The sequence below is a fragment of the Salvelinus fontinalis genome, chromosome 3 (genome assembly GCF_029448725.1).
Source record: "Salvelinus fontinalis isolate EN_2023a chromosome 3, ASM2944872v1, whole genome shotgun sequence".
Classification (NCBI taxonomy): Eukaryota; Metazoa; Chordata; class Actinopteri; order Salmoniformes; family Salmonidae; genus Salvelinus; species Salvelinus fontinalis.
The window spans coordinates 61,116,019-61,141,778 of record NC_074667.1 but is presented as its reverse complement, the minus strand read 5'-3'; the positions used below and the strand labels follow the sequence as shown (position 1 = coordinate 61,141,778).

The window sequence follows — 25,760 nt, the reverse complement described above, 5'->3', positions numbered from 1 at the left end:
CTCCCCCTCCCTCCCTCTCCCCCTCCCTCCCTCTCTCCCCCCCTCCCTCCCTCCCTCCCCCCTCCATCCCTCCCTCCCTCCCCTCCTCCCTCTCCCCCTCTCCCCCTCCCTCTCTCCCTCCCTCCCCCAGGTCCTGAAGACTCGTCTGACCCTGGGGAAGACAGGCCAGTACACCAGTGTGTTAGACTGTGCCAGACAGATCCTCCACAGGGAGGGCATCATGGCCTTCTATAAAGGATACATACCCAACATCATAGGCATCATACCCTACGCTGGCATTGACCTCGCCGTCTACGAGGTGTGTGTGGGGGGAATGGGGGAGGGTGTGTGTGGGGGGGAATGTGGGAGGGTGTGTGTGGGGGGGACCACATCACTGATGTAGTTGGTAATGTCTCTCACTCCTCTCCCTCTCTCTCTCCCCTCCCTCTTCCACCCTCTCTCTCTCCCCTCTCTCTCCTTCTCTCTCTCTCCCCTCTTGCTCTCTGTCTCTCTCCCCTCTCTCTCCCCTCTCTTTCACCCTCTCTCTCTCTCACCCTCTCCCTCTCTCACCCTCTCTCCCTCTCCTCTCTCTCCTCCCTCTCTCTCCCCCTCTCTATCCCCTCTCTCTCCCCTCTCTCTCCCCCTCACTCTCCCCTCTCTCTACTTCCTCTCTCCCAGACTATGAAGAATGCGTGGCTAGCGAGGCACACAGATTTAGCAGACCCAGGTGTTTTTGTGTTGGTGGGGTGTGGAACCATGTCCAGTACCTGTGGTCAACTAGCCAGTTACCCTCTGGCTCTGGTCAGGACACGCATGCAGGCACAGGGTGAGACAGGGGGAGGTGGGGGTGCAGGGCTGTGGGAGAGGGGGGGGAGGGGGGGTAAGGGTGTGTGAGAGGAGGAGGTGGGGGTTAGGGATGTGTGAGAGGGGTAGGTGGGGGGGAGGTGGGGGGGTGGGGTGTGTGAGAGGGGGAGGTGGGGGGGGTGTGAGAGGGGGGGTGGGGGGTAGGGGGGGTGAGAGGGGGAGGTGGGGGGTAGGGTGTGTGAGAGGGGTAACATTAAACTGACAGGATCTACATTTATCTACCTGTCACTTTTCCCCATGTGTGCATCCACTCTCTCTTCTCTCCTCCTCCTCCCTCTCCTCTTCCTCCTATCCTCCTCTCCCTCCCTCTCCTCTTCCTCCTCTCCTCCTCCAGCCTCTGTGAAGGGCGGCCCTCAGCTCTCCATGCTAGGTCTGTTCCAGAACATTGTGACCCAGGAGGGCGTGGCCGGCCTCTACCGCGGCATCGCCCCCAACTTCCTGAAAGTCATCCCCGCTGTCAGCATCTCCTACGTAGTTTATGAACACATGAGGAAAGTCCTGGGGGTGGAGAGATCTCCTACGTAGTTTATCAATCAATCAATCAATCAAGTTTATTTTATATAGCCCTTCGTACATCAGCTAATGTCTCGAAGTGCTGTACAGAGACCCAGCCTAAAACCCCAAACAGCTAGAATGCAGGTGTAGAAGCACGGTGGCTAGGAAAAACTCCCTAGAAAGGCCAAAACCTAGGAAGAAACCTAGAGAGGAACCAGGCTATGAGGGGTGGCCAGTCATCTTCTGGCTGTGCCGGGTGGAGATTATAACAGAACTATGCCAAGATGTTCAAAAATGTTCATAAGTGACAAGCATGGTCAAATAATAATCATGAATAATATTCAGTTGGCTTTTCATAGCCGATCATTAAGAGTTGAAAAACAACAGGTCTGGGACAGGTGGCGGTTCCATAACCGCAGGCAGAACAGCAGCAAGGCCAGGCGGACTGGGGACAGCAAGGAGCCACCACGCCCGGCAGTCCCGACGTATGGTCCCAGGGCTCAGGTCCTCCGAGAGAAAGAAAGAGAGAAGGAGAAAATTAGAGAGAGCCAAGATTTTCAAAATGTTCATAAATGACAAGCATGGTCAAATAATAATCAGGAATAAATCTGTTGGCTTTTCATAGCCGATCATTAAGAGTTGAAAACAGCAGGTCTGGGACAGGTAGGGGTTCCGTAACCGCAGGCAGAACCGTTGAAACTGGAATAGCAGCAAGGCCAGGCGGACTGGGGGCAGCAGGGAGTCGTCATGCCCGGTAGTCCTGACGTATGGTCCTAGGGCTCAGGTTCTCAGAGAGAGAAAGAAAGAGAGAACGAGAGAATTAGAGAAAGCATACTTAAATTCACACAGGACACTGGATAAGACAGGAGAAGTACTCCAGGTATAACCAACTGACCCTAGCCCCCCGACACAAACTACTGCAGCATAAATACTGGAGGCTGAGACAGGAGCGGTCAGGAGACACTGTGGCCCCATTCGAAGATACCCCCGGACAGGGCCAAATAGGAAGGATATAACCCCACCCACTTTGCCAAAGCACAGCCCCCGCACCACTGGAGGGATATCTTCAACCACCAACTTATAATCCTGAGACAAGGCCGAGTATAGCCAACAAAGGTCTCCACCACAGCACAAACCAAGGGGGGGCGCCAACCCAGACAGGAAGATCACGTCAGTAACTCAACCCACTCAAGTGACGCACCCCTCCCAGGGACGGCATGAAAGAGCACCAGTAAGCCAGTGACTCAGCCCCTGTAACAGGGTTAGAGGCAGAGAATCCCAGTGGAGAGAGGGGAACCGGCCAGGCAGAGACAGCAAGGGCGGTTCGTTGCTCCAGAGCCTTTCCGTTCACCTTCACACTCCTGGGCCAGACTACACTCAATCATATGACCTACTGAAGAGATAAGTCTTCAGTAAAGACTTAAAGGTTGAGACCGAGTCTGCGTCTCTCACATGGGTAGGCAGACTGTTCCATAAAAATGGAGATCTATAGGAGAAAGCCCTGCCTCCCGCTGTTTGCTTAGAAATTCTAGGGACAATTAGGAGGCCTGCGTCTTGTGACCGTAGCGTACGTATTGGTACGTACGGCAGGACCAACTCGGAAAGATAGGTAGGAGCAAGCCCATGTAACGCTTTATAGGTTAACAGTAAAACCTTGAAATCAGCCCTTGCCTTAACAAGAAGCCAGTGTAGGGAAGCTAGCACTGGAGTAATATGATCAAATTTCTTGGTTCTAGTCAGGATTCTAGCAGCCGTATTTAGCACTAACTGAAGTTTATTTAGTGCTTTATCCGGGTAGGCGGAAAGTAGAGCATTGCAGTAGTCTAACCTAGAAGTAACAAATGCATGGATGAATTTTTCTGCATCATTTTTGGACAGAAAATTTCTGATTTTTGCAATGTTACGTAGATGGAAAAAAGCTGTCCTTGAAACAGTCTTGATATGTTCGTCAAAAGAGAGATCAGGGTCAAGAGTAACGCAGAGGTCCTTCACAGTTTTATTTGAGACGACTTTACAACCATCAAGATGAATTGTCAGATTTAACAGAAGATCTCTTTGTTTCTTGGGACCTAGAACAAGCATCTCTGTTTTGTCCGAGTTTAAAAGTAGAAAGTTTTCAGCCATCCACTTCCTTATGTCTGAAACACAGGCTTCTAGCGAGGGCAATTTTGGGGCTTCACCATGTTTCATTGAAATGTACAGCTGTGTGTCATCCGCATAGCAGTGAAAGTTAACATTATGTTTTCGAATAACATCCCCAAGAGGTAAAATACATAGTGAAAACAATAGTGGTCCTAAAACGGAACCTTGAGGAACACCGAAATGCACAGTTGATTTGTCAGAGGACAAACCATTCACAGAGACAAACTGATATCTTTCCGACAGGTAAGATCTAAACCAGGCCAGAACTGGTCCGTGTAGACCAATTTGGGTTTCCAGTCTCTCCAAAAGAATGTGGTGATCGATGGTGTCAAAGGCAGCACTAAGGTCTAGTAGCACGAGGACAGATGCAGAGCCTCGGTCTGACGCCACCAAAAGGTCATTTACCACCTTCACAAGTGCAGTCTCAGTGCTATGATGGGGTCTAAAACCAGACTGAAGCATTTCGTATACATTGTTTGTCTTCAGAAAGGCAGTGAGTTGCTGCGCAACAGCTTTTTCTAAAATTTTTGAGAGGAATGGAAGATTCGATATAGGCCGATAGTTTTTTATATTTTCCGGGTCAAGGTTTGGCTTTTTCAAGAGAGGCTTTATCACTGCCACTTTTAGTGAGTTTGGTACACATCCGGTGGATAGAGAGCTGTTTATTATGTTCAACATAGGAGGGCCAAGCACAGGAAGCAGCTCTTTCAGCAGTTTAGTAGGAATAGGATCCAGTATGCAGCTTGAAGGTTTAGAGGCCATGATTATTTTCATCATTGTGTCAAGAGATATAGTACTAAAACACTTAAGTGTCTCTCCCGATCCCAGGCCTTGGCAGAGCTGTGCAGATCCAGGACAGCTAAGCCCTGGAGGAATACGCAGATTCAAAGAGGAGTCCGTAATTTGCTTTCTAAAGGTCATGATCTTTTCCTCAAAGAAGTTCATGAATTTATTACTGCTGAAGTGAAAGCCATCCTCTCTTGGGGAATGCTGCTTTTTAGTTAGCTTTGCAACAGTATCAAAAAGAAATTTTGGATTGTTCTTATTTTCCTCGATTAAGTTGGAAAAGTAGGATGATCGAGCAGCAGTGAGGGCTCTTCGGTACTGCACGGTACTGTCTTTCCAAGCTAGTCAGAAGACTTCCAGTTTGGTGTGGCGCCATTTCCGTTCCAATTTCCTGGAAGCTTGCTTCAAAGCTCAGGTATTTTCTGTATACCAGGGAGCTAGTTTCTTATGACAAATGTTTTTCGTTTTTAGGGGTGCAACTGCATCTAGGGTATTGCGCAAGGTTAAATTGAGTTCCTCAGTTAAGTGGTTAACTGATTTTTGTCCTCCGACGTCCTTGGGTAGGCAGAAGGAGTCTGGAAGGGCATCAAGGAATTTTTGTGTTGTCTGAGAATTTATAGCACGACTTTTGATACTCCTTGGTTGGGGTCTGAGCAGATTATTTGTTGCGATTGCAAACGTAATAAAATGGTGGTCCGATAGTCCAGGATTATGTGGGAAAACATTAAGATCTACAACATTTATTCCATGGGACAAAACTAGGTCCAGAGTATGACTGTGGCAGTGAGTAGGTCCAGAGACATGTTGGACAAAACCCACTGAGTCGATGATGGCTCCGAAAGACTTTTGGAGTGGGTCTGTGGACTTCTCCATATGAATATTAAAATCACCAAAAATTAGAATATGATCTGCTATGACTACAAGGTCTGATAGGAATTCAGGGAACTCAGAGAGGAACGCTGTATATGGCCCAGGAAGCCTGTAAGCAGTAGCTATAAAAAGTGATTGAGTAGGCTGCATAGATTTCATGACTAGAAGCTCAAAAGACGAAAACGTCATTTTTTTTTTTGTAAATTGAAATTTGCTATCATAAATGTTAGCAACACCTCCGCCTTTGCGGGATGCACGGGGGATATGGTCACTAGTGTAACCAGGAGGTGAGGCCTCATTTAACACAGTAAATTCATCAGGCTTAAGCCATGTTTCAGTCAGGCCAATCACATCAAGATTATGATCAGTGATTAGTTCATTGACTATGACTGCCTTTGAAGTGAGGGATCTAACATTAAGTAACCCTATTTTGAGATGTGAGTTTATGAACACATGAGGAACGTCCTGGGGGTGGAGAGATACAGATGAGGGAGCCAGGGAGGGAGGGAGAGATACAGATGAGGGCGGAGAGGGGTGGAGAGAGGGGAGGGAGAGAGATGTCATAGATGCCTTGGAGAGAATAAGGTGAAAGAAGGAGGAGGGAGGGATTTGAGTGGGGGAGAGAATGAGAGATAGAGAGGGGGATGGAGACGAGACAGACCAATGTGGGTGGCAGCTATGGGCTTGTTGCATGACCACGCCTAAAGACACAGTGAGAGGAGACGGAGGGAGGGAACGAAGGAGGGAGAGAGAGAAAGGGAGGAATGAATAAAATAACAGAGAGAGACATCTCAAGTCCTTCACCCAGGTGATGTCTAACCGTGTGGAAGCTTTGTGGTTGCAAGTGTCAACATGGTTTCTATGACAACACGTGTGACGTTTTACATGGCCTGCGCTGCATGTGGAGGTGTTTCTGGTTTTGAAAACTGGCCGTCTGGCTTCTCTACTACTGAGTTGGGCTTTTCTCTCGCTGCATTAACAACGGGTGAGGACATGTTTGACAACTAACGGTGCTTCAAGACTTTGACCAAAAACGAAACCCTTTACCAATTCACTACTGACAAAACCTCAAGTGAAGGATCACAATGTGACTTTTTCCCCCGTGAATCTTTAGGTGGAGAATAGAGAAATCTCTGCGATAGGATGACACCATCTCCATGCTGTTGTGTGGTTGGTTGGTCCTGAAGTAGGAAGTGATACGCCACTGGAACCTTGGAACCACCAGGACTTCTAGAACTTTTCATATTGGAACCAGGGTGACATGAGAACTTTACACAATGAAAAAGGACCCGTAGCAATCTACCTCCCATGACTCATCGTAGGTGGAAGAAGAGGACGAGGAAGAGGAGAAGACGAGGTGTTGAAGACCTGCTTTCGATGATCTGAAAGGATTGGGATGTGCTTGTGGACACAGGATTTAAATAAACCTCTGCCTATGAGATTATTCTGAATGATAATGCTGTGAGGACATGTTAGACAGCCGGATGAGAAACAAACACATTAAACCCTGTACTGTATTTAGCGTTGCAAAGTTTCAGTAACTTTCCCTAAATTCCCTGATTTCACAGAAATCCTGGTTGGAATTTTTCTGGTATCAGACAGGAATTTGCACAAAATCCATAATTATCCAACCATGTTTTAGAAAACCTGGGAAATTGGGGGAAAATGACTGGATTTTGCAACCCTATATTGAAACTTTAGTTTTTTTCTGAATTCAATTTACTGTTAAGCTTCTTTTTCAGCGTGGTAAGTTTCAACAAAGAGTTTTATCAAGAGTTTTATCAAGAGTTTTATCAAAGTATGTAAATAGTTAGAGATGCATGGTTTAATCAAGTGCTGAAGCCAATAGAACACAGCCACGCGCTGATGTCATCACGATGATGATACGACTCAAAGGTGGTGCCCCTTTTACGTGTGTGTCAGTGTGTGTGTGTACAGCGAGTATGTGTGATTTTTGTCTCACACAAAGTATTATAAAACTCCAGAATGCCAAATCAACCAAACTGCCAAGATTGTGTTATTTTTCCTCCTTCTGTATAACTTCCATATTACTACTGTGTATTTATTTAGTGGCTGTATGAGGTATTATCATAACAATGACTTCAATAGGATTCCAATGACTTCAATATGTTCATGATTATTACTTGTGAGCTGATTTATGAGTTGAAGCCTACGGATGCGGCCCAAATAGCACCCTATTCCCTATTCGGTGCACTAAAAAGTAGTGCACTATATGGGGAATAGGGTACCATTTGTGCAGCATACTAGATGGGGGGTTCTGTTGTGAGTATTGTGAATGGGGACATATATACCATGCACAAGAGAGCCTTGATCTAAAGTAATGCTAGGGTGAGCTTTTATCAGAAGAAAAGTACTGATTGATGTTGCTGTTGGTCTGGTGTCATGTATGAAAATATATAATGTGATGTCCCAAATAGCCAGATATTACCTATATAGTGCACTACTTTAGACCAGAGACCATTCCCCCTATACTTATTTGTTATTTGTATTGAACTAGGCAAGTCAGTTAAGAACATATTATGTTTTTACAGTGACGGCCTACCCCTCCCCTAACCCAGTCAACGCTGGCCAATTGTGCACCGCCCTATGGGACTCCCGATCACAGCCGGTTGTGATACAGCCCGGGATTGAACCAGGGTCTGTAGTGACGCCTCTAGCACTGAGATTCAGTGCCTAAGACCGCTGCGCCACTCGGGACCAAGAAATATATAGTTATCTACTTTAGACCAGAGACCATTCACACTATATAGTACACTACTTTAGACCAGAGACCATTCACCCTATATTGTACACTACTTTAGACCAGAGACCATTCCCCCTATATTGTACACAACTTGACCATTCTTCTGGTCAAAATGTGTGCACTATATGGGGAATAGGGTGCCATTTGGGACACTGGATTGGACAGTGGTATGTCTATTAGCTAACATAAGTAGCTAGGTCACTAATATTTAAATGACATGGCAAAATGTTGTTAGCCTGGGTGCAAGTCTGATTTAACTCCTTATGGAATTGTCATGCTGTTTGGCTTGACAATGGAGTAGGCAAAATAACAACAGATCTGGGACCAGGCTAATATTTATAGCAAAGGTACCAAAAACGAACTCAAAGTTTCAGCTTTGTTGCTTTCATCTGTGTTTCGACTTTTGAGAACATGCAAGGTTGATGGTGAGTGTTTTACGAACTGAAAGAGATAATTGTTGCCCCCAAATGGGTATTGATGGTTACAAACGTCAATCAATAATGAAAGGTTGTTTCTGTAAGCACATTGGTCAACTTGACCATTCTTCAAACTCCGATTGGCTCTTCAAAAAGCGCCTAGGATGATTGGTCGAAGCTGAACTGTCAATCAAGAATCCCCCTGCCCTGGTCAATAGGACCTACGTTCGAGTCAGTAAACCAGTAAGATTTGTGTCTATATTCTTCACCGCCTCCTTCGCAATCACCGATTGGTTACTTTAGGAGGGAAGACTGCTAGAAGGTTTGATGCCCACCTTCTGCGCCCTCCCCGCATTTCGCCTTTCTCATCTTCCCGCTTCTGCGCAACTCTGCTCGGCCTAACTACCTGTCCAAACCCCCCGTGTGTGTCTGTGTATTTCCCCAAGAGAGCAAGCAGCATGTCGGACTACGGCTCACCCGGGGCCGGAGCGGGCGCTGGAGGCAAAAAAGATGCTTTCGCGGACGCCGTGCAGCGAGCCAGACAGGTAAGGTCGGAGTAAGGATCTAGCGAGACTGGGGCACTGAACCAAGCCAGTCTGTTGTGTGCGCTAGCTACGATGCTAGGCTAGCTAGCTTGCAACGAGGCCGTCGATGGGTTACTCGAATCGATGGGACCGACCGGCTTGGTGTGTGGGTGAAATCAAAATGCGAAAAACCTAGAATTGAACATCATGTTAGTGTACGCATGTGTGGATTTTTTTAAATATTAGCTAACGTTAACCTTTCGAGTTCGGTACCACTACAAGGTTTACGCTAGCTTGAGTGCTACTGTTAGCTGGTTAGGCTAGCTAATGGTGTTCTCGGCGTGCGTGGCGATGCTTTCCTTGTTCTATCTAGCTACGCTAGCAGCTAGCCAACAAGCATAAAACACCGATTTCTAGCGTAACGTAACTAGTTAGCAAACAATAACGTTACCGTTAGGTGCCTGGATAGCAAGCTAACTAATGTTGGTGATCACAAAAAGCCCTCAATTTATATTCCGGTAGACCTACCATTTAGTCAGTAGTTAACTAGTTAGTCATCAATCATTTAACGTAGTTAGCGTTAGCCTTAAGTTTGGTAACTAGCTAGCGTCAGTAGACTATCATAAACTTAAGGTCGTAGCTAGCTAGTTCAATAACGTTAGCTAATGATGTAGACGTTTGGAACCTGCGATGCAAACTTTTCCAAAACAGTCAAATTTTGTCGGCCAGTGTTTCAGAATAGCTAACTTGCATAGCTAGTGGGACACAAACACGCTCTATCTAGTGTTAACGTTAGCTACTGCCGACATGTCTGTGATACGAATTAGGCCAGTATCTCCAGGCGAGATCCTCTTATCCCAGTCTGGCGGCTACCTGAACTAACCCCGGGCGTAGAAAATAACTACTAGTGCTGCTTCTCAAATGTCACCACAGTGCTCTGGTCAAAAGGAGTCCATTATAGGGAGTATAGAGTGCTGTTTGGGATCCAACCCAGCTATTGTGTAATAAAGGGATGCGGCAGGGTACATGGTTTGTGTAGAGAAGATATACTTGGGCAGCTACAGATCTAGGATCAGGCTACCAGCTCCAGATTCAAACCCGGGGAAGATTATAAAAAACGTATCTTGGGCCAACTTCATTCTCCTTAGGAGCTCACACAATGCATTTGAATGGGATACTTGTTTTACCCAAGTCTTGGCCATATACCTCATGCTGTGTATGTTCCCTAGATTGCAGCTAAGATCGGAGGAGATGCTGGACCTCCAAGTAACAATGGAGGAGGAGGAGAGGGCTTCCCGTTCCAAACACTGAAACGTTCTCTGGAGGATGGAGGTAGGAGACCAGTGGAGGGCAACACATGGGGTAATACACAGAGGAAACCCGAGACAGTGGGGAGCACATATACACTATGTACACACAGAGGATCATGTTTCTGGAGCCTTACTTCGGGTGGTATTGAGGTTGATGTTTTTCCTGTTTTATCAGACCAACCAGATGCCAAGAAGATGTCTTCCCAAGGGGACAGAGACTCAGCCACTGCATTGTGTACGTATACCGAACAGACAATCTCTTGTCTCTGCCTATCCTCTCACATTCATCAGTTGCTTTCTATTGGTTGGTAATACATTACTCTTCCCTGTAGCTATCGGAGCTCAGCTCGCTGCCCTGTCTCAGCAAAGGTATTAATAGAAGGCCATTTTTTTCCTTTTTGGCTGTCTTGTATATTTTGCAGTGTTCGATTCCCAGGTGTTTTGGGCTTGTTATGAAGGTTAAGCATTCATTCCTACTTTCTCTCCTTTCTCCCTCTTTTCTCTTCAGTGTCAGACCCTCCACTATGACAGAGGAGTACAGAGTGCCAGACGGCATGGTCGGACTCAGTGAGTACACACACAGTATCGCTTGGTCTCACACAGAGAAGCTGTTCACACATACTATGATAAAATGACCTCACGGCTTGTTTCTCCACAGTCATTGGTCGAGGGGGCGAGCAGATCAACAAGATCCAGCAGGACTCGGGCTGCAAGGTCCAGATCGCTCCAGGTGAGCAACTAGGTGCTCACATCTCTTTTTATATACTACCTCTACTATCTCAGCATGCAGCCCAGATGGCACCCTATTCCCTATATAGTGCACTACCTTTGACCGGAGCGACAGCCATTATTATGACAGATAAATTGCACTGCGTTGGGTTTGGCGCTCAACAAAGGCATTTTGCTGTCCTTGTGCACGTGACATTAAAACGGGAAACTATACGGCACTGCTTTTGACCAGGACCGTGAGCAAATATAGTGCCCTACTTTGGACAAGAGCAATGACCTTTTAAGGCACTACTCTAGGCCAGCGCCCTGGTCAATAATCGAGCATTACATTTGACCGGAGCATATGCCTTTATAGTGCACTACTGTTAGTGCACTACTTTTGACCAGGGCCCATAGGGCTCTGTTAGTGCACTTTGTAACTAATAGGGTGCCAATTGGGATGCGTTTGTAGTGTGCCAGTGAGACAGATGTTTGTTGTTGATGTACTTGTTGATGTTTACTTGTTGTTTGTGTTTCAGACAGTGGTGGCATGCCAGAAAGGAGCGTCTCCCTCACAGGAAACCCTGACGCCATCGCGTAAGACATTTACACTAAGCCTGTGTCCCCATAGGGCTCTGGTCTAAAGTAGTGCACTATATAGGGAATAGGGCTCTGGTATAAAGTAGTGCACTACATAGGGAATAGGGCTCTGGTCTAATTTAGTGCACTATTTAGGGAATAGGGTGCCATTTGGAAGTATTCCTTATAGCTGTGTGGCACGTTTAGGGTTTGATAGTTTTTCCTGGTCGTTTGATCTCAATTGGACAAACCTCTGGGCACTGGCATAGGGGCTATGTTAGGAAGTATATCTGATCATGACACAAATCTTTCTAACTACTTCCCTCCCTCCCCGTCTGCGTTTCCTCCTCTTCAGGAAAGCCAAGATGTTTCTGGATGAGATTGTATCTCGGGGGCGGGGTGCTCCTTCCTCTGCTTTCCACGAGTCGACCAATGGGCAGAGTGGCTCCATGCAGGAGATGATGATCCCAGCTGGCAAGGCCGGCCTAATCATCGGCAAGGGAGGAGAGACCATCAAACAACTACAGGTTAGACCACACACACAAGGGAGGAGATACCATCAAACAACTACAGGTTAGACTACACACAAGGGAGGAGAGACCATCAAACAACTACAGGTTAGACCCAGGGGGTGTACTGGTACATCAAGCTGTCCCACCTTACAGAAACGGTGTCCTGTCCAGGGGGTGTACTGGTACATCAAGCTGTCCCACCTTACAGAAACGGTGTCCTGTCCAGGGGGTGTACTGGTACATCAAGCTGCCTCACCCTACAGACACGGTGTCCTGTCCAGGGGGTGTACTGGTACATCAAGCTGTCCCACCTTACAGAAACGGTGTCCTGTCCAGGGGGTGTACTGGTACATCAAGCTGCCTCACCCTACAGACACGGTGTCCTGTCCAGGGGGTGTACTGGTACATCAAGCTGCCTCACCTTACAGAAACGGTGTCCTGTCCAGGGGGTGTACTGGTACATCAAGCTGCCTCACCCTACAGACACGGTGTCCTGTCCAGGGGGTGTACTGGTACATCAAGCTGCCTCACCTTACAGAAACGGTGTCCTGTCCAGGGGGTGTACTGGTACATCAAGCTGCCTCACCCTACAGACACGGTGTCCTGTCCAGGGGGTGTACTGGTACATCAAGCTGCCTCACCTTACAGAAACGGTGTCCTGTCCAGGGGGTGTACTGGTACATCAAATATCTGTACAGGAGAAAGAATCAGAACACAGCTACTAATATAATGGGAGGGAAGTACTAGGAAACCAACACTATACATGAGTCATGTCTGCTAGATGGAGATAGATGGAGATACATTTCTCTCTCTTCCCTGTAGGAGCGTGCTGGAGTAAAGATGATCCTCATCCAAGATGGTTCCCAGCCGCCCAACATGGACAAACCCCTGCGCATCATCGGAGACCCCTACAAAGTACAGGTAAACGCCCCTGCTGCGCGTACTACGTACACCACGCGCCCCTGCTGCACGTACTGCGTACACCACGCGCCCCTGCTGCACGTACTGCGTACACCACGCGCCCCTGCTGCACGTACTGCGTACACCGCGCGCCCCTGCTGCACGTACTGCGTACACCACACGCCCCTGCTGCACGTACTGCGTACACCACACGCCCCTGCTGCACGTACTGCGTACACCACACGTACTGCGTACACCACACGCCCCTGCTGCACGTACTGCGTACACCACACGTACTGCGTACACCACGCGCCCCTGCTGCACGTACTGCGTACACCACACGTACTGCGTACGCCACACCCCCTTGCATCACGTACTGCGTACACCACACGCCCCTGCTGCACGTACTGCGTACACCACGCGCCCCTGCTGCACGTACTGCGTACACCACGCGCCCCTGCTGCACGTACTGCGTACACCACGCGCCCCTGCTGCACGTACTGCGTACACCACGCGCCCCTGCTGCACGTACTGCGTACACCACGCGCCCCTGCTGCACGTACTGCGTACACCACGCGCCCCTGCTGCACGTACTGCGTACACCACGCGCCCCTGCTGCACGTACTGCGTACACCACGCGCCCCTGCTGCACGTACTGCGTACACCACGCGCCCCTGCTGCACGTACTGCGTACACCACGCGCCCCTGCTGCACGTACTGCGTACACCACGCGCCCCTGCTGCACGTACTGCGTACACCACGCGCCCCTGCTGCACGTACTGCGTACACCACGCGCCCTGCGTACACCACGCGCCCCTGCTGCACGTACTGCGTACACCACGCGCCCCTGCTGCACGTACTGCGTACACCACGCGCCCCTGCTGCACGTACTGCGTACACCACGCGCCCCTGCTGCACGTACTGCGTACACCACGCGCCCCTGCTGCACGTACTGCGTACACCACGCGCCCCTGCTGCACGTACTGCGTACACCACGCGCCCCTGCTGCACGTACTGCGTACACCACGCGCCCCTGCTGCACGTACTGCGTACACCACGCGCCCCTGCTGCACGTACTGCGTACACCACGCGCCCCTGCTGCACGTACTGCGTACACCACACGCCCCTGCTGCACGTACTGCGTACACCACACGCCCCTGCTTCACGTACTGCGTACACCACACACCCCTGCTTCACGTACTGCGTACACCACACACCCCTGCGTACACCACGCGCCCCTGCTGCACGTACTGCGTACACCACGCGCCCCTGCTGCACGTACTGCGTACACCACGCGCCCCTGCTGCACGTACTGCGTACACCACGCGCCCCTGCTGCACGTACTGCGTACACCACGCGCCCCTGCTGCACGTACTGCGTACACCACGCGCCCCTGCTGCACGTACTGCGTACACCACGCGCCCCTGCTGCACGTACTGCGTACACCACGCGCCCCTGCTGCACGTACTGCGTACACCACGCGCCCCTGCTGCACGTACTGCGTACACCACGCGCCCCTGCTGCACGTACTGCGTGCACCACGCGCCCCTGCTGCACGTACTGCGTGCACCACGCGCCCCTGCTGCACGTACTGCGTGCACCACGCGCCCCTGCTGCACGTACTGCGTACACCACGCGCCCCTGCTGCACGTACTGCGTACACCACGCGCCCCTGCTGCACGTACTGCGTACACCACGAGCCCTGCGTACACCACGCGCCCCTGCTGCACGTACTGCGTACACCACGCGCCTTGCGTACACCACGCGCCCCTGCTGCACGTACTGCGTACACCACGCGCCCCTGCTGCACGTACTGCGTACACCACGCGCCCCTGCTGCACGTACTGCGTACACCACGCGCCCCTGCTGCACGTACTGCGTACACCACGCGCCCCTGCTGCACGTACTGCGTACACCACGCGCCCCTGCTGCACGTACTGCGTACACCACGCGCCCCTGCTGCACGTACTGCGTACACCACGCGCCCCTGCTGCACGTACTGCGTACACCACGCGCCCCTGCTGCACGTACTGCGTACACCACGCGCCCCTGCTGCACGTACTGCGTACACCACGCGCCCCTGCTGCACGTACTGCGTACACCACGCGCCCCTGCTGCACGTACTGCGTACACCACGCGCCCGTGCTGCACGTACTGCGTACACCACGCGCCCTGCGTACACCACGCGCCCCTGCTGCACGTACTGCGTACACCACGCGCCCCTGCTGCACGTACTGCGTACACCACGCGCCCCTGCTGCACGTACTGCGTACACCACGCGCCCCTGCTGCACGTACTGCGTACACCACGCGCCCCTGCTGCACGTACTGCGTACACCACGCGCCCCTGCTGCACGTACTGCGTACACCACGCGCCCCTGCTGCACGTACTGCGTACACCACGCGCCCCTGCTGCACGTACTGCGTACACCACGCGCCCCTGCTGCACGTACTGCGTACACCACGCGCCCCTGCTGCACGTACTGCGTACACCACGCGCCCCTGCTGCACGTACTGCGTACACCACGCGCCCCTGCTGCACGTACTGCGTACACCACGCGCCCCTGCTGCACGTACTGCGTACACCACACGCCCCTGCTTCACGTACTGCGTACACCACACACCCCTGCTTCACGTACTGCGTACACCACACACCCCTGCGTACACCACGCGCCCCTGCTGCACGTACTGCGTACACCACGCGCCCCTGCTGCACGTACTGCGTACACCACGCGCCCCTGCTGCACGTACTGCGTACACCACGCGCCCCTGCTGCACGTACTGCGTACACCACGCGCCCCTGCTGCACGTACTGCGTACACCACGCGCCCCTGCTGCACGTACTGCGTACACCACGCGCCCCTGCTGCACGTACTGCGTACACCACGCGCCCCTGCTGCACGTACTGCGTACACCACGCGCCCCTGCTGCACGTACTGCGTACACCACGCGCCCCTGCTGCACGTACTGCGTACACCACGCGCCCCTGCTGCACGTACTGCGTACACCACGCGCCCCTGCTGCACGTACTGCGTACACCACGCGCCCCTGCTGCACGTACTGCGTACACCACGCGCCCCTGCTGCACGTACTGCGTACACCACGCGCCCCTGCTGCACGTACTGCGTACACCACGCGCCCCTGCTGCACGTACTGCGTACACCACGCGCCCCTGCTGCACGTACTGCGTACACCACGCGCCCCTGCTGCACGTACTGCGTACACCACGCGCCCCTGCTGCACGTACTGCGTACACCACGCGCCCCTGCTGCACGTACTGCGTACACCACGCGCCCCTGCTGCACGTACTGCGTACACCACGCGCCCCTGCTGCACGTACTGCGTACACCACGCGCCCCTGCTGCACGTACTGCGTACACCACGCGCCCCTGCTGCACGTACTGCGTACACCACGCGCCCCTGCTGCACGTACTGCGTACACCACACGCCCCTGCTTCACGTACTGCGTACACCACACACCCCTGCTTCACGTACTGCGTACACCACACACCCCTGCGTACACCACGCGCCCCTGCTGCACGTACTGCGTACACCACGCGCCCCTGCTGCACGTACTGCGTACACCACGCGCCCCTGCTGCACGTACTGCGTACACCACGCGCCCCTGCTGCACGTACTGCGTACACCACGCGCCCCTGCTGCACGTACTGCGTACACCACGCGCCCCTGCTGCACGTACTGCGTACACCACGCGCCCCTGCTGCACGTACTGCGTACACCACGCGCCCCTGCTGCACGTACTGCGTACACCACGCGCCCCTGCTGCACGTACTGCGTACACCACGCGCCCCTGCTGCACGTACTGCGTACACCACGCGCCCCTGCTGCACGTACTGCGTACACCACGCGCCCCTGCTGCACGTACTGCGTACACCACGCGCCCCTGCTGCACGTACTGCGTACACCACGCGCCCCTGCTGCACGTACTGCGTACACCACGCGCCCCTGCTGCACGTACTGCGTACACCACGCGCCCCTGCTGCACGTACTGCGTACACCACGCGCCCCTGCTGCACGTACTGCGTACACCACGCGCCCCTGCTGCACGTACTGCGTACACCACGCGCCCCTGCTGCACGTACTGCGTACACCACGCGCCCCTGCTGCACGTACTGCGTACACCACGCGCCCCTGCTGCACGTACTGCGTACACCACGCGCCCCTGGTGCACGTACTGCGTACACCACGCGCCCCTGGTGCACGTACTGCGTACACCACGCGCCCCTGGTGCACGTACTGCGTACACCACGCGCCCCTGGTGCACGTACTGCGTACACCACGCGCCCCTGGTGCACGTACTGCGTACACCACGCGCCCCTGGTGCACGTACTGCGTACACCACGCGCCCCTGGTGCACGTACTGCGTACACCACGCGCCCCTGGTGCACGTACTGCGTACACCACGCGCCCCTGGTGCACGTACTGCGTACACCACGCGCCCCTGGTGCACGTACTGCGTACACCACGCGCCCCTGGTGCACGTACTGCGTACACCACGCGCCCCTGGTGCACGTACTGCGTACACCACGCGCCCCTGGTGCACGTACTGCGTACACCACGCGCCCCTGGTGCACGTACTGCGTACACCACGCGCCCCTGGTGCACGTACTGCGTACACCACGCGCCCCTGCTGCACGTACTGCGTACACCACGCGCCCCTGCTGCACGTACTGCGTACCTGGATATGGGGCTGGTTATGTCTGACTTGATCCATATCTGTCTCTTTCCCTCTCTCTCTGCAGCAAGCCAAGGAGCTGGTGAATGAGATTCTGAGAGAGAGGGATCACGCTGGCTTTGGAGACAGAAACAATTTTGGCAACCAAATGGGGGGAGGAGGAGGAGGAGGTGGCGGAGGAGGAGGCATGGATGTGAGTAGGATCTTTGTTTATGAGATGGATTGAACTTGATTCTAGTTGGAACTCTGGGTTTGACAGCGTTGTGGAGGTCAAACTCACCCAGGTGCTTCACTCTGTGTTCACTCCGCCTGTTCCCTTCCCTAACACCACGGCACAGGGAAGGCAGCCCTGAGGGGGTTCAACCCATAGAATTAGATGGAATAGAACGTCTGACAGTGGCGTCGTTGACTTGATTTGAGAATGCCCGTTCTACTCGTTTTAAGTCCATGATTAAACGTTCTAGAGTTCCAGCCGGTAGAATGACTGTGGCGTTGCAGCCCCGTTTAGTAACAACCCTCAACTAGAACTCTGCTGAAGGTCTTTGCATCATCAGTATCGTGTGTTTCAGTTTGGCCAGATGCCTTTTCCTCATTGTGGTGTCTCTTCATTGGCCAGGTACCGGTGCCCCGCCACTCTGTGGGAGTTGTGATTGGTCGAAGTGGAGAGATGATCAAGAAGATCCAGGCAGACGCTGGAGTTAGGATACAGTTCAAACCAGGTGAGGATCACACTACTTCCTGCTACGGAAAACTGCCATCTGTTCTTGTTCAGCTAGCCCCTGTATCTCCCCTTTAAACCCTGCTTCAGTTGTTATAATCACTATGGTAACTCTCTCCCTCTTTTTGTTCTCTCTCCCTCCCTCCCCCCCTCACTCTGTCAGATGAAGGTACATGATGTATAAGACTCAAACCCACACCTACAACAGATTTAAATCATTTCTATCATAGGAAACATTAGTATTTTATCATGGAATGTTTTTGCACGTGATCATAGGTCCAGGAGAAACACACTGAACTCAGACCTCCTGGCATGTGTTAGTACCACATTTAAATCAATCACTTGACTGTGGAGCGAACCCGGGGCATGTTCAGTATGGCCCCACCGTAAGAAAACGGTTTGCAACTGGAAACTCCAGTCTGTTGTTATTGGACAAGTCCAGGTAGCGCCTTCCCGTTTTGACCCTGCTTCAGTTGAGTGTTATGATCAGTATGGTAACTCTCCCTCTTTGTCCCCTCCCCCCCTCTCTCTCTCCCTCTGTCAGATGAAGGTACAGGACTGTATATGAAACTCAGACACCACACACACACTTATACACACAGCAGATTGAAGTGTTTCTATGGGGTCAGAAAGGGCATGTTAGTTAACCTCATCTTAGAGGTGCCAATCTGTTATGGGACAAGTCCAGGTAGCAACTTCCTGTCTTGACCCTGCTTCAGCTGAGTGTTGTGAACAGTATGGTAACGCTCTCCTTCTTTTTCCCCCTCACTCCCTTCCCCCTCTCTCCCCCTCAATCCCTTCCCCCTCTGTCAGATGAAGGTACAGGACCGTATAAGAGAAACATTTTGACTGGAACCTTCTATTGGTTGAAACGATGATCATTATGATGACCCTCTTTCGCTCGATCTGTCTTTCTTTCGCGCGATCTGTGCTTCCCTCCATCTTTCTCTCGTTCTTTCGATCGCTCTTCCCCTCTCGCTGCCTCCCTCCTCCCCTACCCCTGCTCTCCCTTCCCCCTCCTCCCCTCCTCTCTCTCTCTCTCTAGATGACGGTGCAGGTCCTGATAAGATAGCCCACATCATGGGCCCTCCGGACCGCTGTGAGCACGCTGCCTCCATCATCAACGAGCTGCTGCAGAGCATCAGAGTCAGGGAGGACGGAGGACAGGGGGTACGTACACTACCCACTGCAGGCTTACACATGGGAGGCTAGGGGTAGGGGTTACACATGGGAGGCTAGGGGTAGGGGTTACACATGGGAGGCTAGGGGTAGGGGTTACACATGGGAGGCTAGGGGTAGGGGTTACACATGGGACACTAGGGGTAGGGGTTACACATGGGAGGCTAGGGGTAGGGGTTCAAAGGGGTTACACATGGGAGGGTAGGGGTTCAAAAGGGTTACACATGGGAGGGTAGGGGTTCAAAGGGGTTACACATGGGAGGCTGCAGGGGTTCAAAGGGGTTACACATGGGAGGCTAGGGGTAGGGGTTACACATGGGAGGCTAGGGGTAGGGGTTCAAAGTGGTTACACATGGGAGGCTGCAGGGGCTCAAAGGGGTTACACATGGGAGGCTGCAGGGGGTACATGTGGGGTGTGAAGGGAAGTGGTACTAGATGGCAGGGGGACACCGAGTTAAATATAAGATGGTGCAGGGGTATGGACAGGAGATTCTCTGGTCTTGAGAAGGAGAGATGTTTTGAAGGACATAACTGAAATGTCTACACTGCCTTGCAAAAGTATTCACCCCCCCCCCCTGACATTTTCCTATTTTGTTGCATTACAACCTGGAATTTTATTTGTATTTTATGTAATGGACATACACAAAATAGTCCAAATTGTTGAAGTGAAATTGAAAAAATAACTTATTAAAAACTGAAAAGTGGTGCGTGCATATTTATTCACCCCCTTTGCTATGAAGCCCCTAAATAAGATCTGGTGCAACTAATTACCTTCAGAAGTCACATAATTAAAGTTCACCTGTGTGCAATCTAAGTGTTGGATGCTTCCCACCCGAAGCCGCTCAGAACAGTTTGTGCAATATTCTGACATTTTGTGACAATTTTGGTGTTCGGAATCATATTCTTTTCTTTCGGGTGTTTGCGCACCAACGCAAGCTGAAGTTCAGCGTTCGACATCACTTCCCTTCGTTAGTCAACAGTAGAGATTCTTCACTTCCCTTCGTTAGTCAACAGTAGAGATTCTTCACTTCCCTTCGTTAGTCAACAGTAGAGGTTCTTCACTTCCCTTCGTTAGTCAACAGTAGAGATTCTTCACTTTCCTTCGTTAGTCAACAGTAGAGATTCTTCACTTCCCTTCGTTAGTCAACAGTAGAGATTCTTCACTTCCCTTCGTTAGTCAACAGTAGAGATTCTTCACTTCCCTTCGTTAGTCAACAGTAGAGATTCTTCACTTAAGTGTTGTCATTCAACGATAGACTACTCGTTTTCGTGCACATTTTTTCACTTGCAAAATACCACACCAAACATCTTAGTTGGATGCAACTCAAATCTGCTCTGCATAAATGTCCATTTTAATGGCACATTTTTTTGAGTTCTTAGATTTATATCAGACTATTTTGAGGAAGTGTATAATAGCTACGGAGTTTCCAAATGGACAAATAGTACTACTGGCCCTTGTGGTTTTCAAGCGAAGGTCTTTAAAAGGTCCTATGCGCGTGCGGATGTAACCAATGTGATATTGCTGGTTAGTTAGCGGTGGTGCGCGTTAATAGCATTTCAATCGGTGATGTCACTCGCTCTGAGACCTTGAAGTAGTTCTTCCCCTTGCTCTGCCGCCGCGGCTTTTGTGGCGCGATGGCTAACGATGCTTTGAGGGTGGCTGTTGTCGATGTGTGCAGAGGGTCCCTGGTTCGAGCCCAGGTAGGGGCGAGGAGAGGGACGGAAGCTATACTGTTACACGGATGCCTTTAACTGTCTCCCGCTATCTTCTCCAGGGTCCTCCAGGTCCACCTGGCACGGGGGGGATGCCTCAGGGTGGCCATGGCAGGGGGCGAGGCCAGGGCAACTGGGGCGGTCCTCCGGGAGGTGAGGTTACCTTCTCTATCCCCGCCCACAAATGCGGCCTGGTGATTGGTCGGGGTGGCGAGAACGTCAAGGCCATCAACCAGCAGACGGGGGCTTTCGTGGAGATCTCGCGTCAGCCGCCGCCCAACGGTGACCCCAACTTCAAACTGTTCATCATCAGGGGGTCCCCTCAACAGATAGATCATGCCAAGCAGCTCATAGAGGACAAGATCGAGGTACGCGAGACACGTGTCAACACACCCAGTGTATCATTTAATAGTCCCACAAAGTGTAAATGGAATGAGTGGTTTCCCCTCTGCCCCTCTAGGCTCCTTTGTGTCCTCTAGGGGGTGGTCCTGGTGGACTTCCCTTTGTTAGTCAACAGTAGAGATTCTTCACTTCCCTTCGTTAGTCAACAGTAGAGATTAAACAGTAGAGTGTATTCAACAGTAGAGTGTATCATTTAATAGTCCCACAAAGTGTAAATGGAATGAATGGTTTCCCCTCTGCCCCTCTAGGCTCCTTTGTGTCCTCTAGGGGGTGGTCCTGGTGGACCTGGTCCTGCTGGTCCAATGGGCCCCTACAACCCCAACCCTTACAACCCAGGGCCTGGTGGCCCCGGAGGACCCCCGCAGTAAGTATGCACACCTACAACCCCCAACCTTGATAATGCAGGGTCCCCCCACACACACACACACACACACACACACACAGTAGATATAGCACCTACTAGACATGAAGGACCAGGTTCCCTGTCCCAGGCTAGTGTTATAGCACCTAGTGGACATGAAGGACCAGGTTCCCTGTCCCAGGCTAGTGTTATAGCACCTAGTGGACATGAAGGACCAGGTTCCCTGTCCCAGGCTAGTGTTATAGCACCTAGTGGACATGAAGGACCAGGTTCCCTGTCCCAGGCTAGTGCTGTAGCACCTACTGGACATGAAGGACCAGGTTCCCTGTCCCAGGCTAGTGTTATAGCACCTAGTGGACATGAAGGACCAGGTTCCCTGTCCCAGGCTAGTGTTATAGCACCTACTGGATATGAAGGACCAGGTTCCCTGTCCCAGGCTAGTGTTATAGCACCTAGTGGACATGAAGGACCAGGTTCCCTGTCCCAGGCTAGTGCTGTAGCACCTACTGGACATGAAGGACCAGGTTCCCTGTCCCAGGCTAGTGTTATAGCACCTACTGGACATGAAGGACCAGGTTCCCTGTCCCAGGCTAGTGTTATAGCACCTACTGGACATGAAGGACCAGGTTCCCTGTCCCAGGCTAGTGTTATAGCACCTAGTGGACATGAAGGACCAGGTTCCCTGTCCCAGGCTAGTGTTATAGCACCTACTGGACATGAAGGACCAGGTTCCCTGTCCCAGGCTAGTGTTATAGCACCTAGTGGACATGAAGGACCAGGTTCCCTGTCCCAGGCTAGTGTTATAGCACCTACTGGACATGAAGGACCAGGTTCCCTGTCCCAGGCTAGTGCTATAGCACCTACTGGACATGAAGGACCAGGTTCCCTGTCCCAGGCTAGTGCTATAGCACCTACTGGACATGAAGGACCAGGTTCCCTGTCCTAGGCTAGTGCTATAGCACCTACTGGACATGAAGGACCAGGTTCCCTGTCCCAGGCTAGTGCTATAGCACCTACTGGACACGAAGGACCAGGTTCCCTGTCCCAGGCTAGTGCTAGTTTGCATCGCTACAGTTTGTTATACATCCATGCACTTAAAAGAAAGGGTCTGTTAGTGCGGTGAGCAGCTCTGATTCCCCCTTTGCTGTTGAGGGATTTTTTTTATGGCTGATTTATAACACCATTTGTCTCATGTGTACTTTGTATGTGATTCACATTTCTTCCTCTGAATAAAACAAGGCCACATGTTAGTTAAAGCCAATGGGTGTCCTGCGTTTTGGTGTGTTTGACTTAAATATGAAGTGTCTAATAGTTCTCCTCTCTCTCCAGTGGCGGCCCCCCAGGTGGTCATGGTTACGGGGCCCCTCAGGGCTGGGGAAACACCTTCCAGCAGTGGCAGGCCCCTGGAGGGCCACACGACCCCAGTGAGTAGACACGGCTTCATATACACTGGAACTCAGGCACTTTCCCTCCTCTGGTCGATAAATTTTTCCCTGGTCAACACTCTTTCCTCTTTTACCTTCTCGTTTCCTCCCTTTCAACCCTCTTTCTCTAATCTTTCCTCTCCCAGATAAGGCGGCGGCAGACCCCAATGCAGCGTGGGCAGCCTACTATGCCCAGTACTACCAGCAGCAGCCAGGGGGCGCCATGCCGGGCCAGGCCCCCAACGCCCCAGCAGCCGCCCCAGTCCAGGCAGACCCCTCCCAGGCAGCCCAGACCCCTGGAGGCCAGCCAGACTACACCAAGGCCTGGGAGGAGTATTACAAGAAGATGGGCATGGGTAAGATCATCGCCGTGGTTATATTGACTTTACAATGGCATGTCCTATCCTATAGTGCAATTATCAATAACAATATATCACTAGAAACAAAACACACAAGAAATGATAGCGGATACATTTAGTAAAAATAAACTACTAGATAATCACAGTTGGGTCGGCGCTTGCAAAACGGCGGCCATCTTGATGCAGAAGATCCTATAGTACTGTCCCGTCTACAGACAGTTCAGGAGATCCTGTGTGTTACTAGAAAAGGACTGAAAGGCCTTGACACTGTATAGAGTCCTTATACATGCCACCTTTTTAATGGACACTTTTCATCCAGAAGATGTCAGATTTATTTCTATACAGCAGAATTGTGATTAAACAAATACTATTTTCTTGTCCAAGATGTTGATCTTAAAATCTGATCCACTTTCCCTCCGTCTCTCTCTTCAGCCCAGCCCGGTGGAGGCGCTGCAGCGGCGCCGGCTGCAGCTGTAGCCGGGGGAGGAGCTGGAGGACAGCAGGACTACAGTGCAGCCTGGGCTGAGTACTACAGGCAGCAGGCGGCCTTCTACGGCCCTGGAGGGGCTCCGGGACAGGCTGCCACCCCTCAGCAAGGACAACAGGTAGCACACACACACCCACCCCTCAGCAAGGACAACACGTCACACACACACACCCACCCCTCAGCCAGGACAACACGTCACACACACACACCCACCCCTCAGCCAGGACAACATGTCACACATATATAGAAATCTGGGAACACTGGACAGTTACTTTAACTTCTCTCTACACTCTCATTCTCTCTATCCCAGGCCCAGTGAACCAAATCCAGCCAGTCTCCAGCCTGTCAGACGCATGGACCGGGAGGACTGTCTCTTCACTGCAGCAGCAGACACATCCCATCCAGCTCTCTGGACTTTTTAAATGTTTTCTTCTGGGTTTAAGTCGTAATTCAAAAAATGTCTAGTTTTGACGGAAGCAAAACCTTAATTCCCTCCCTCAAATACACTCCCAGTACCCCTCCCTCTTATCCCAGTACCCCTTCTTCCCTTCCCCTAAAAATTCCCCTTGTTTTTTTTTTCTTTATTTTTTACAAAAACTGAAAAATAACAAATTCTACGATTTTTGCTGATGAAATGATTGAACAACTTGGTAGGGTTGTTTTTCCTTTATGTTCCCCTGTCCTCACCCTGCACCCCTACAGTGTCTGCCTGTCCTCACCCTGCACCCCTACAGTGTCTGCCTGTCCTCACCCTAACCCCAACAGTATCTGCCTGTCCTCACCCTGCATCCCAACCCCTAGTGTCTGAGGAGGCGAAGGGGAAGAAAGGAAGATAGTAAAGAGCTCTGGCTCATAGGCCTAGCTAATACCCATCTGTAAAATACATGGACTCGCACTTCTCTCATTTGTTTGTTTTCCTGAGGAATAAACTGTCGTCTAGCAGTACTTTGGAGTATAACTACTAATATTCAGCATCAGTTTGTAAAAACGAGTTGTTTTTTTGCAAGCAAAAGGATATTTTTTTGCTTTTTAGGCTTATTTTCATTTTTAATTAACGTCTAGTTCAGTTAAAACATTCCCTGTGTTGATGACGTAGCAGCATTTCCCCCCCCCCACCCACTTATAATTTTACTTAGTTCATATTTTTCAGTAACTAAAGGGTTGGCCTGGGTTTGTGTGTGACTGACTATGTGTACAAGCGCCTGTTTCTAAGGATGCTTGCTACAGTGTGTGCCTGCCTGTTATGTTGGTTATTTTTGGCACAGTTTGTGTCCCCAAGGCCCCCGTCCCCTTGACTTCAGATCAGATTGCTGCATCATCAGATGGGATGCCTTTTATTTTATTTTTCCTCGTGTTCCAAGAAGTCGTATTATGTTGTATGCTGTTTTTTTTGTTTTTTTTTACTTTTTACTGCTTGTTTTTAAAAACTTCACAATAAAAATAAGTATTGAGATATTTGGTGGGTTGTATGTTTTGTTGCACATAGTTTCAAATTCAAGTCAGAGGTAAGACTAAAGTATTAGTTTCAGCAATGTTGCTTTACTTATGTTAACTACAAACTTAATTTGTGACA

The 25,760-nt window shown here is 51.2% G+C and overlaps 2 protein-coding genes across 5 annotated transcripts in view; both read left to right on the top strand.

Moving 5' to 3' along the window:
- The window catches only part of LOC129851262 (calcium-binding mitochondrial carrier protein SCaMC-1-B-like), a 22,959-nt gene extending 20,189 nt beyond the window's left edge, over window positions 1-2,770 (top strand). For all 4 annotated transcript variants that reach the window (XM_055917679.1, XM_055917678.1, XM_055917677.1 and 1 more), the window contains 3 exons: window positions 131-298; window positions 658-805; window positions 1,178-2,770. In XM_055917679.1, the coding sequence (XP_055773654.1) occupies window positions 131-298; window positions 658-805; window positions 1,178-1,368 (507 nt within the window). In that variant the 3' untranslated portion in view covers window positions 1,369-2,770. The remainder of the gene's footprint in view (window positions 1-130; window positions 299-657; window positions 806-1,177) is intronic.
- Window positions 2,771-8,627: 5,857 nt separating this feature from the next.
- LOC129851261 (far upstream element-binding protein 2-like) lies at window positions 8,628-25,642 on the top strand. Its single transcript, XM_055917676.1, has 18 exons — window positions 8,628-8,861; window positions 10,070-10,172; window positions 10,326-10,385; window positions 10,483-10,519; window positions 10,659-10,717; window positions 10,809-10,880; window positions 11,398-11,455; window positions 11,793-11,964; window positions 12,772-12,870; window positions 17,612-17,737; window positions 18,161-18,263; window positions 19,308-19,432; window positions 21,217-21,522; window positions 21,805-21,920; window positions 23,247-23,341; window positions 23,488-23,697; window positions 24,133-24,305; window positions 24,498-25,642. Exons 1-18 carry the CDS (start codon window positions 8,775-8,777, stop codon window positions 24,504-24,506), a joined length of 2,010 nt encoding a protein of 669 aa, XP_055773651.1. The 5' UTR covers window positions 8,628-8,774; the 3' UTR covers window positions 24,507-25,642.
- Window positions 25,643-25,760: the final 118 nt, after the last annotated feature.

Coding starts and splice junctions, on each gene's coding strand:
- LOC129851261 (XM_055917676.1), top strand. CDS start 8,775: ATGTCGGACTACGGCTCACCCGGGGCCGGAGCGGGCGCTGGAGGCAAA. Junction 10,173..10,325: donor ACGTTCTCTGGAGGATGGAG/GTAGGAGACCAG, acceptor CTGTTTTATCAG/ACCAACCAGATGCCAAGAAG. Junction 17,738..18,160: donor GCGGAGGAGGAGGCATGGAT/GTGAGTAGGATC, acceptor TTCATTGGCCAG/GTACCGGTGCCCCGCCACTC.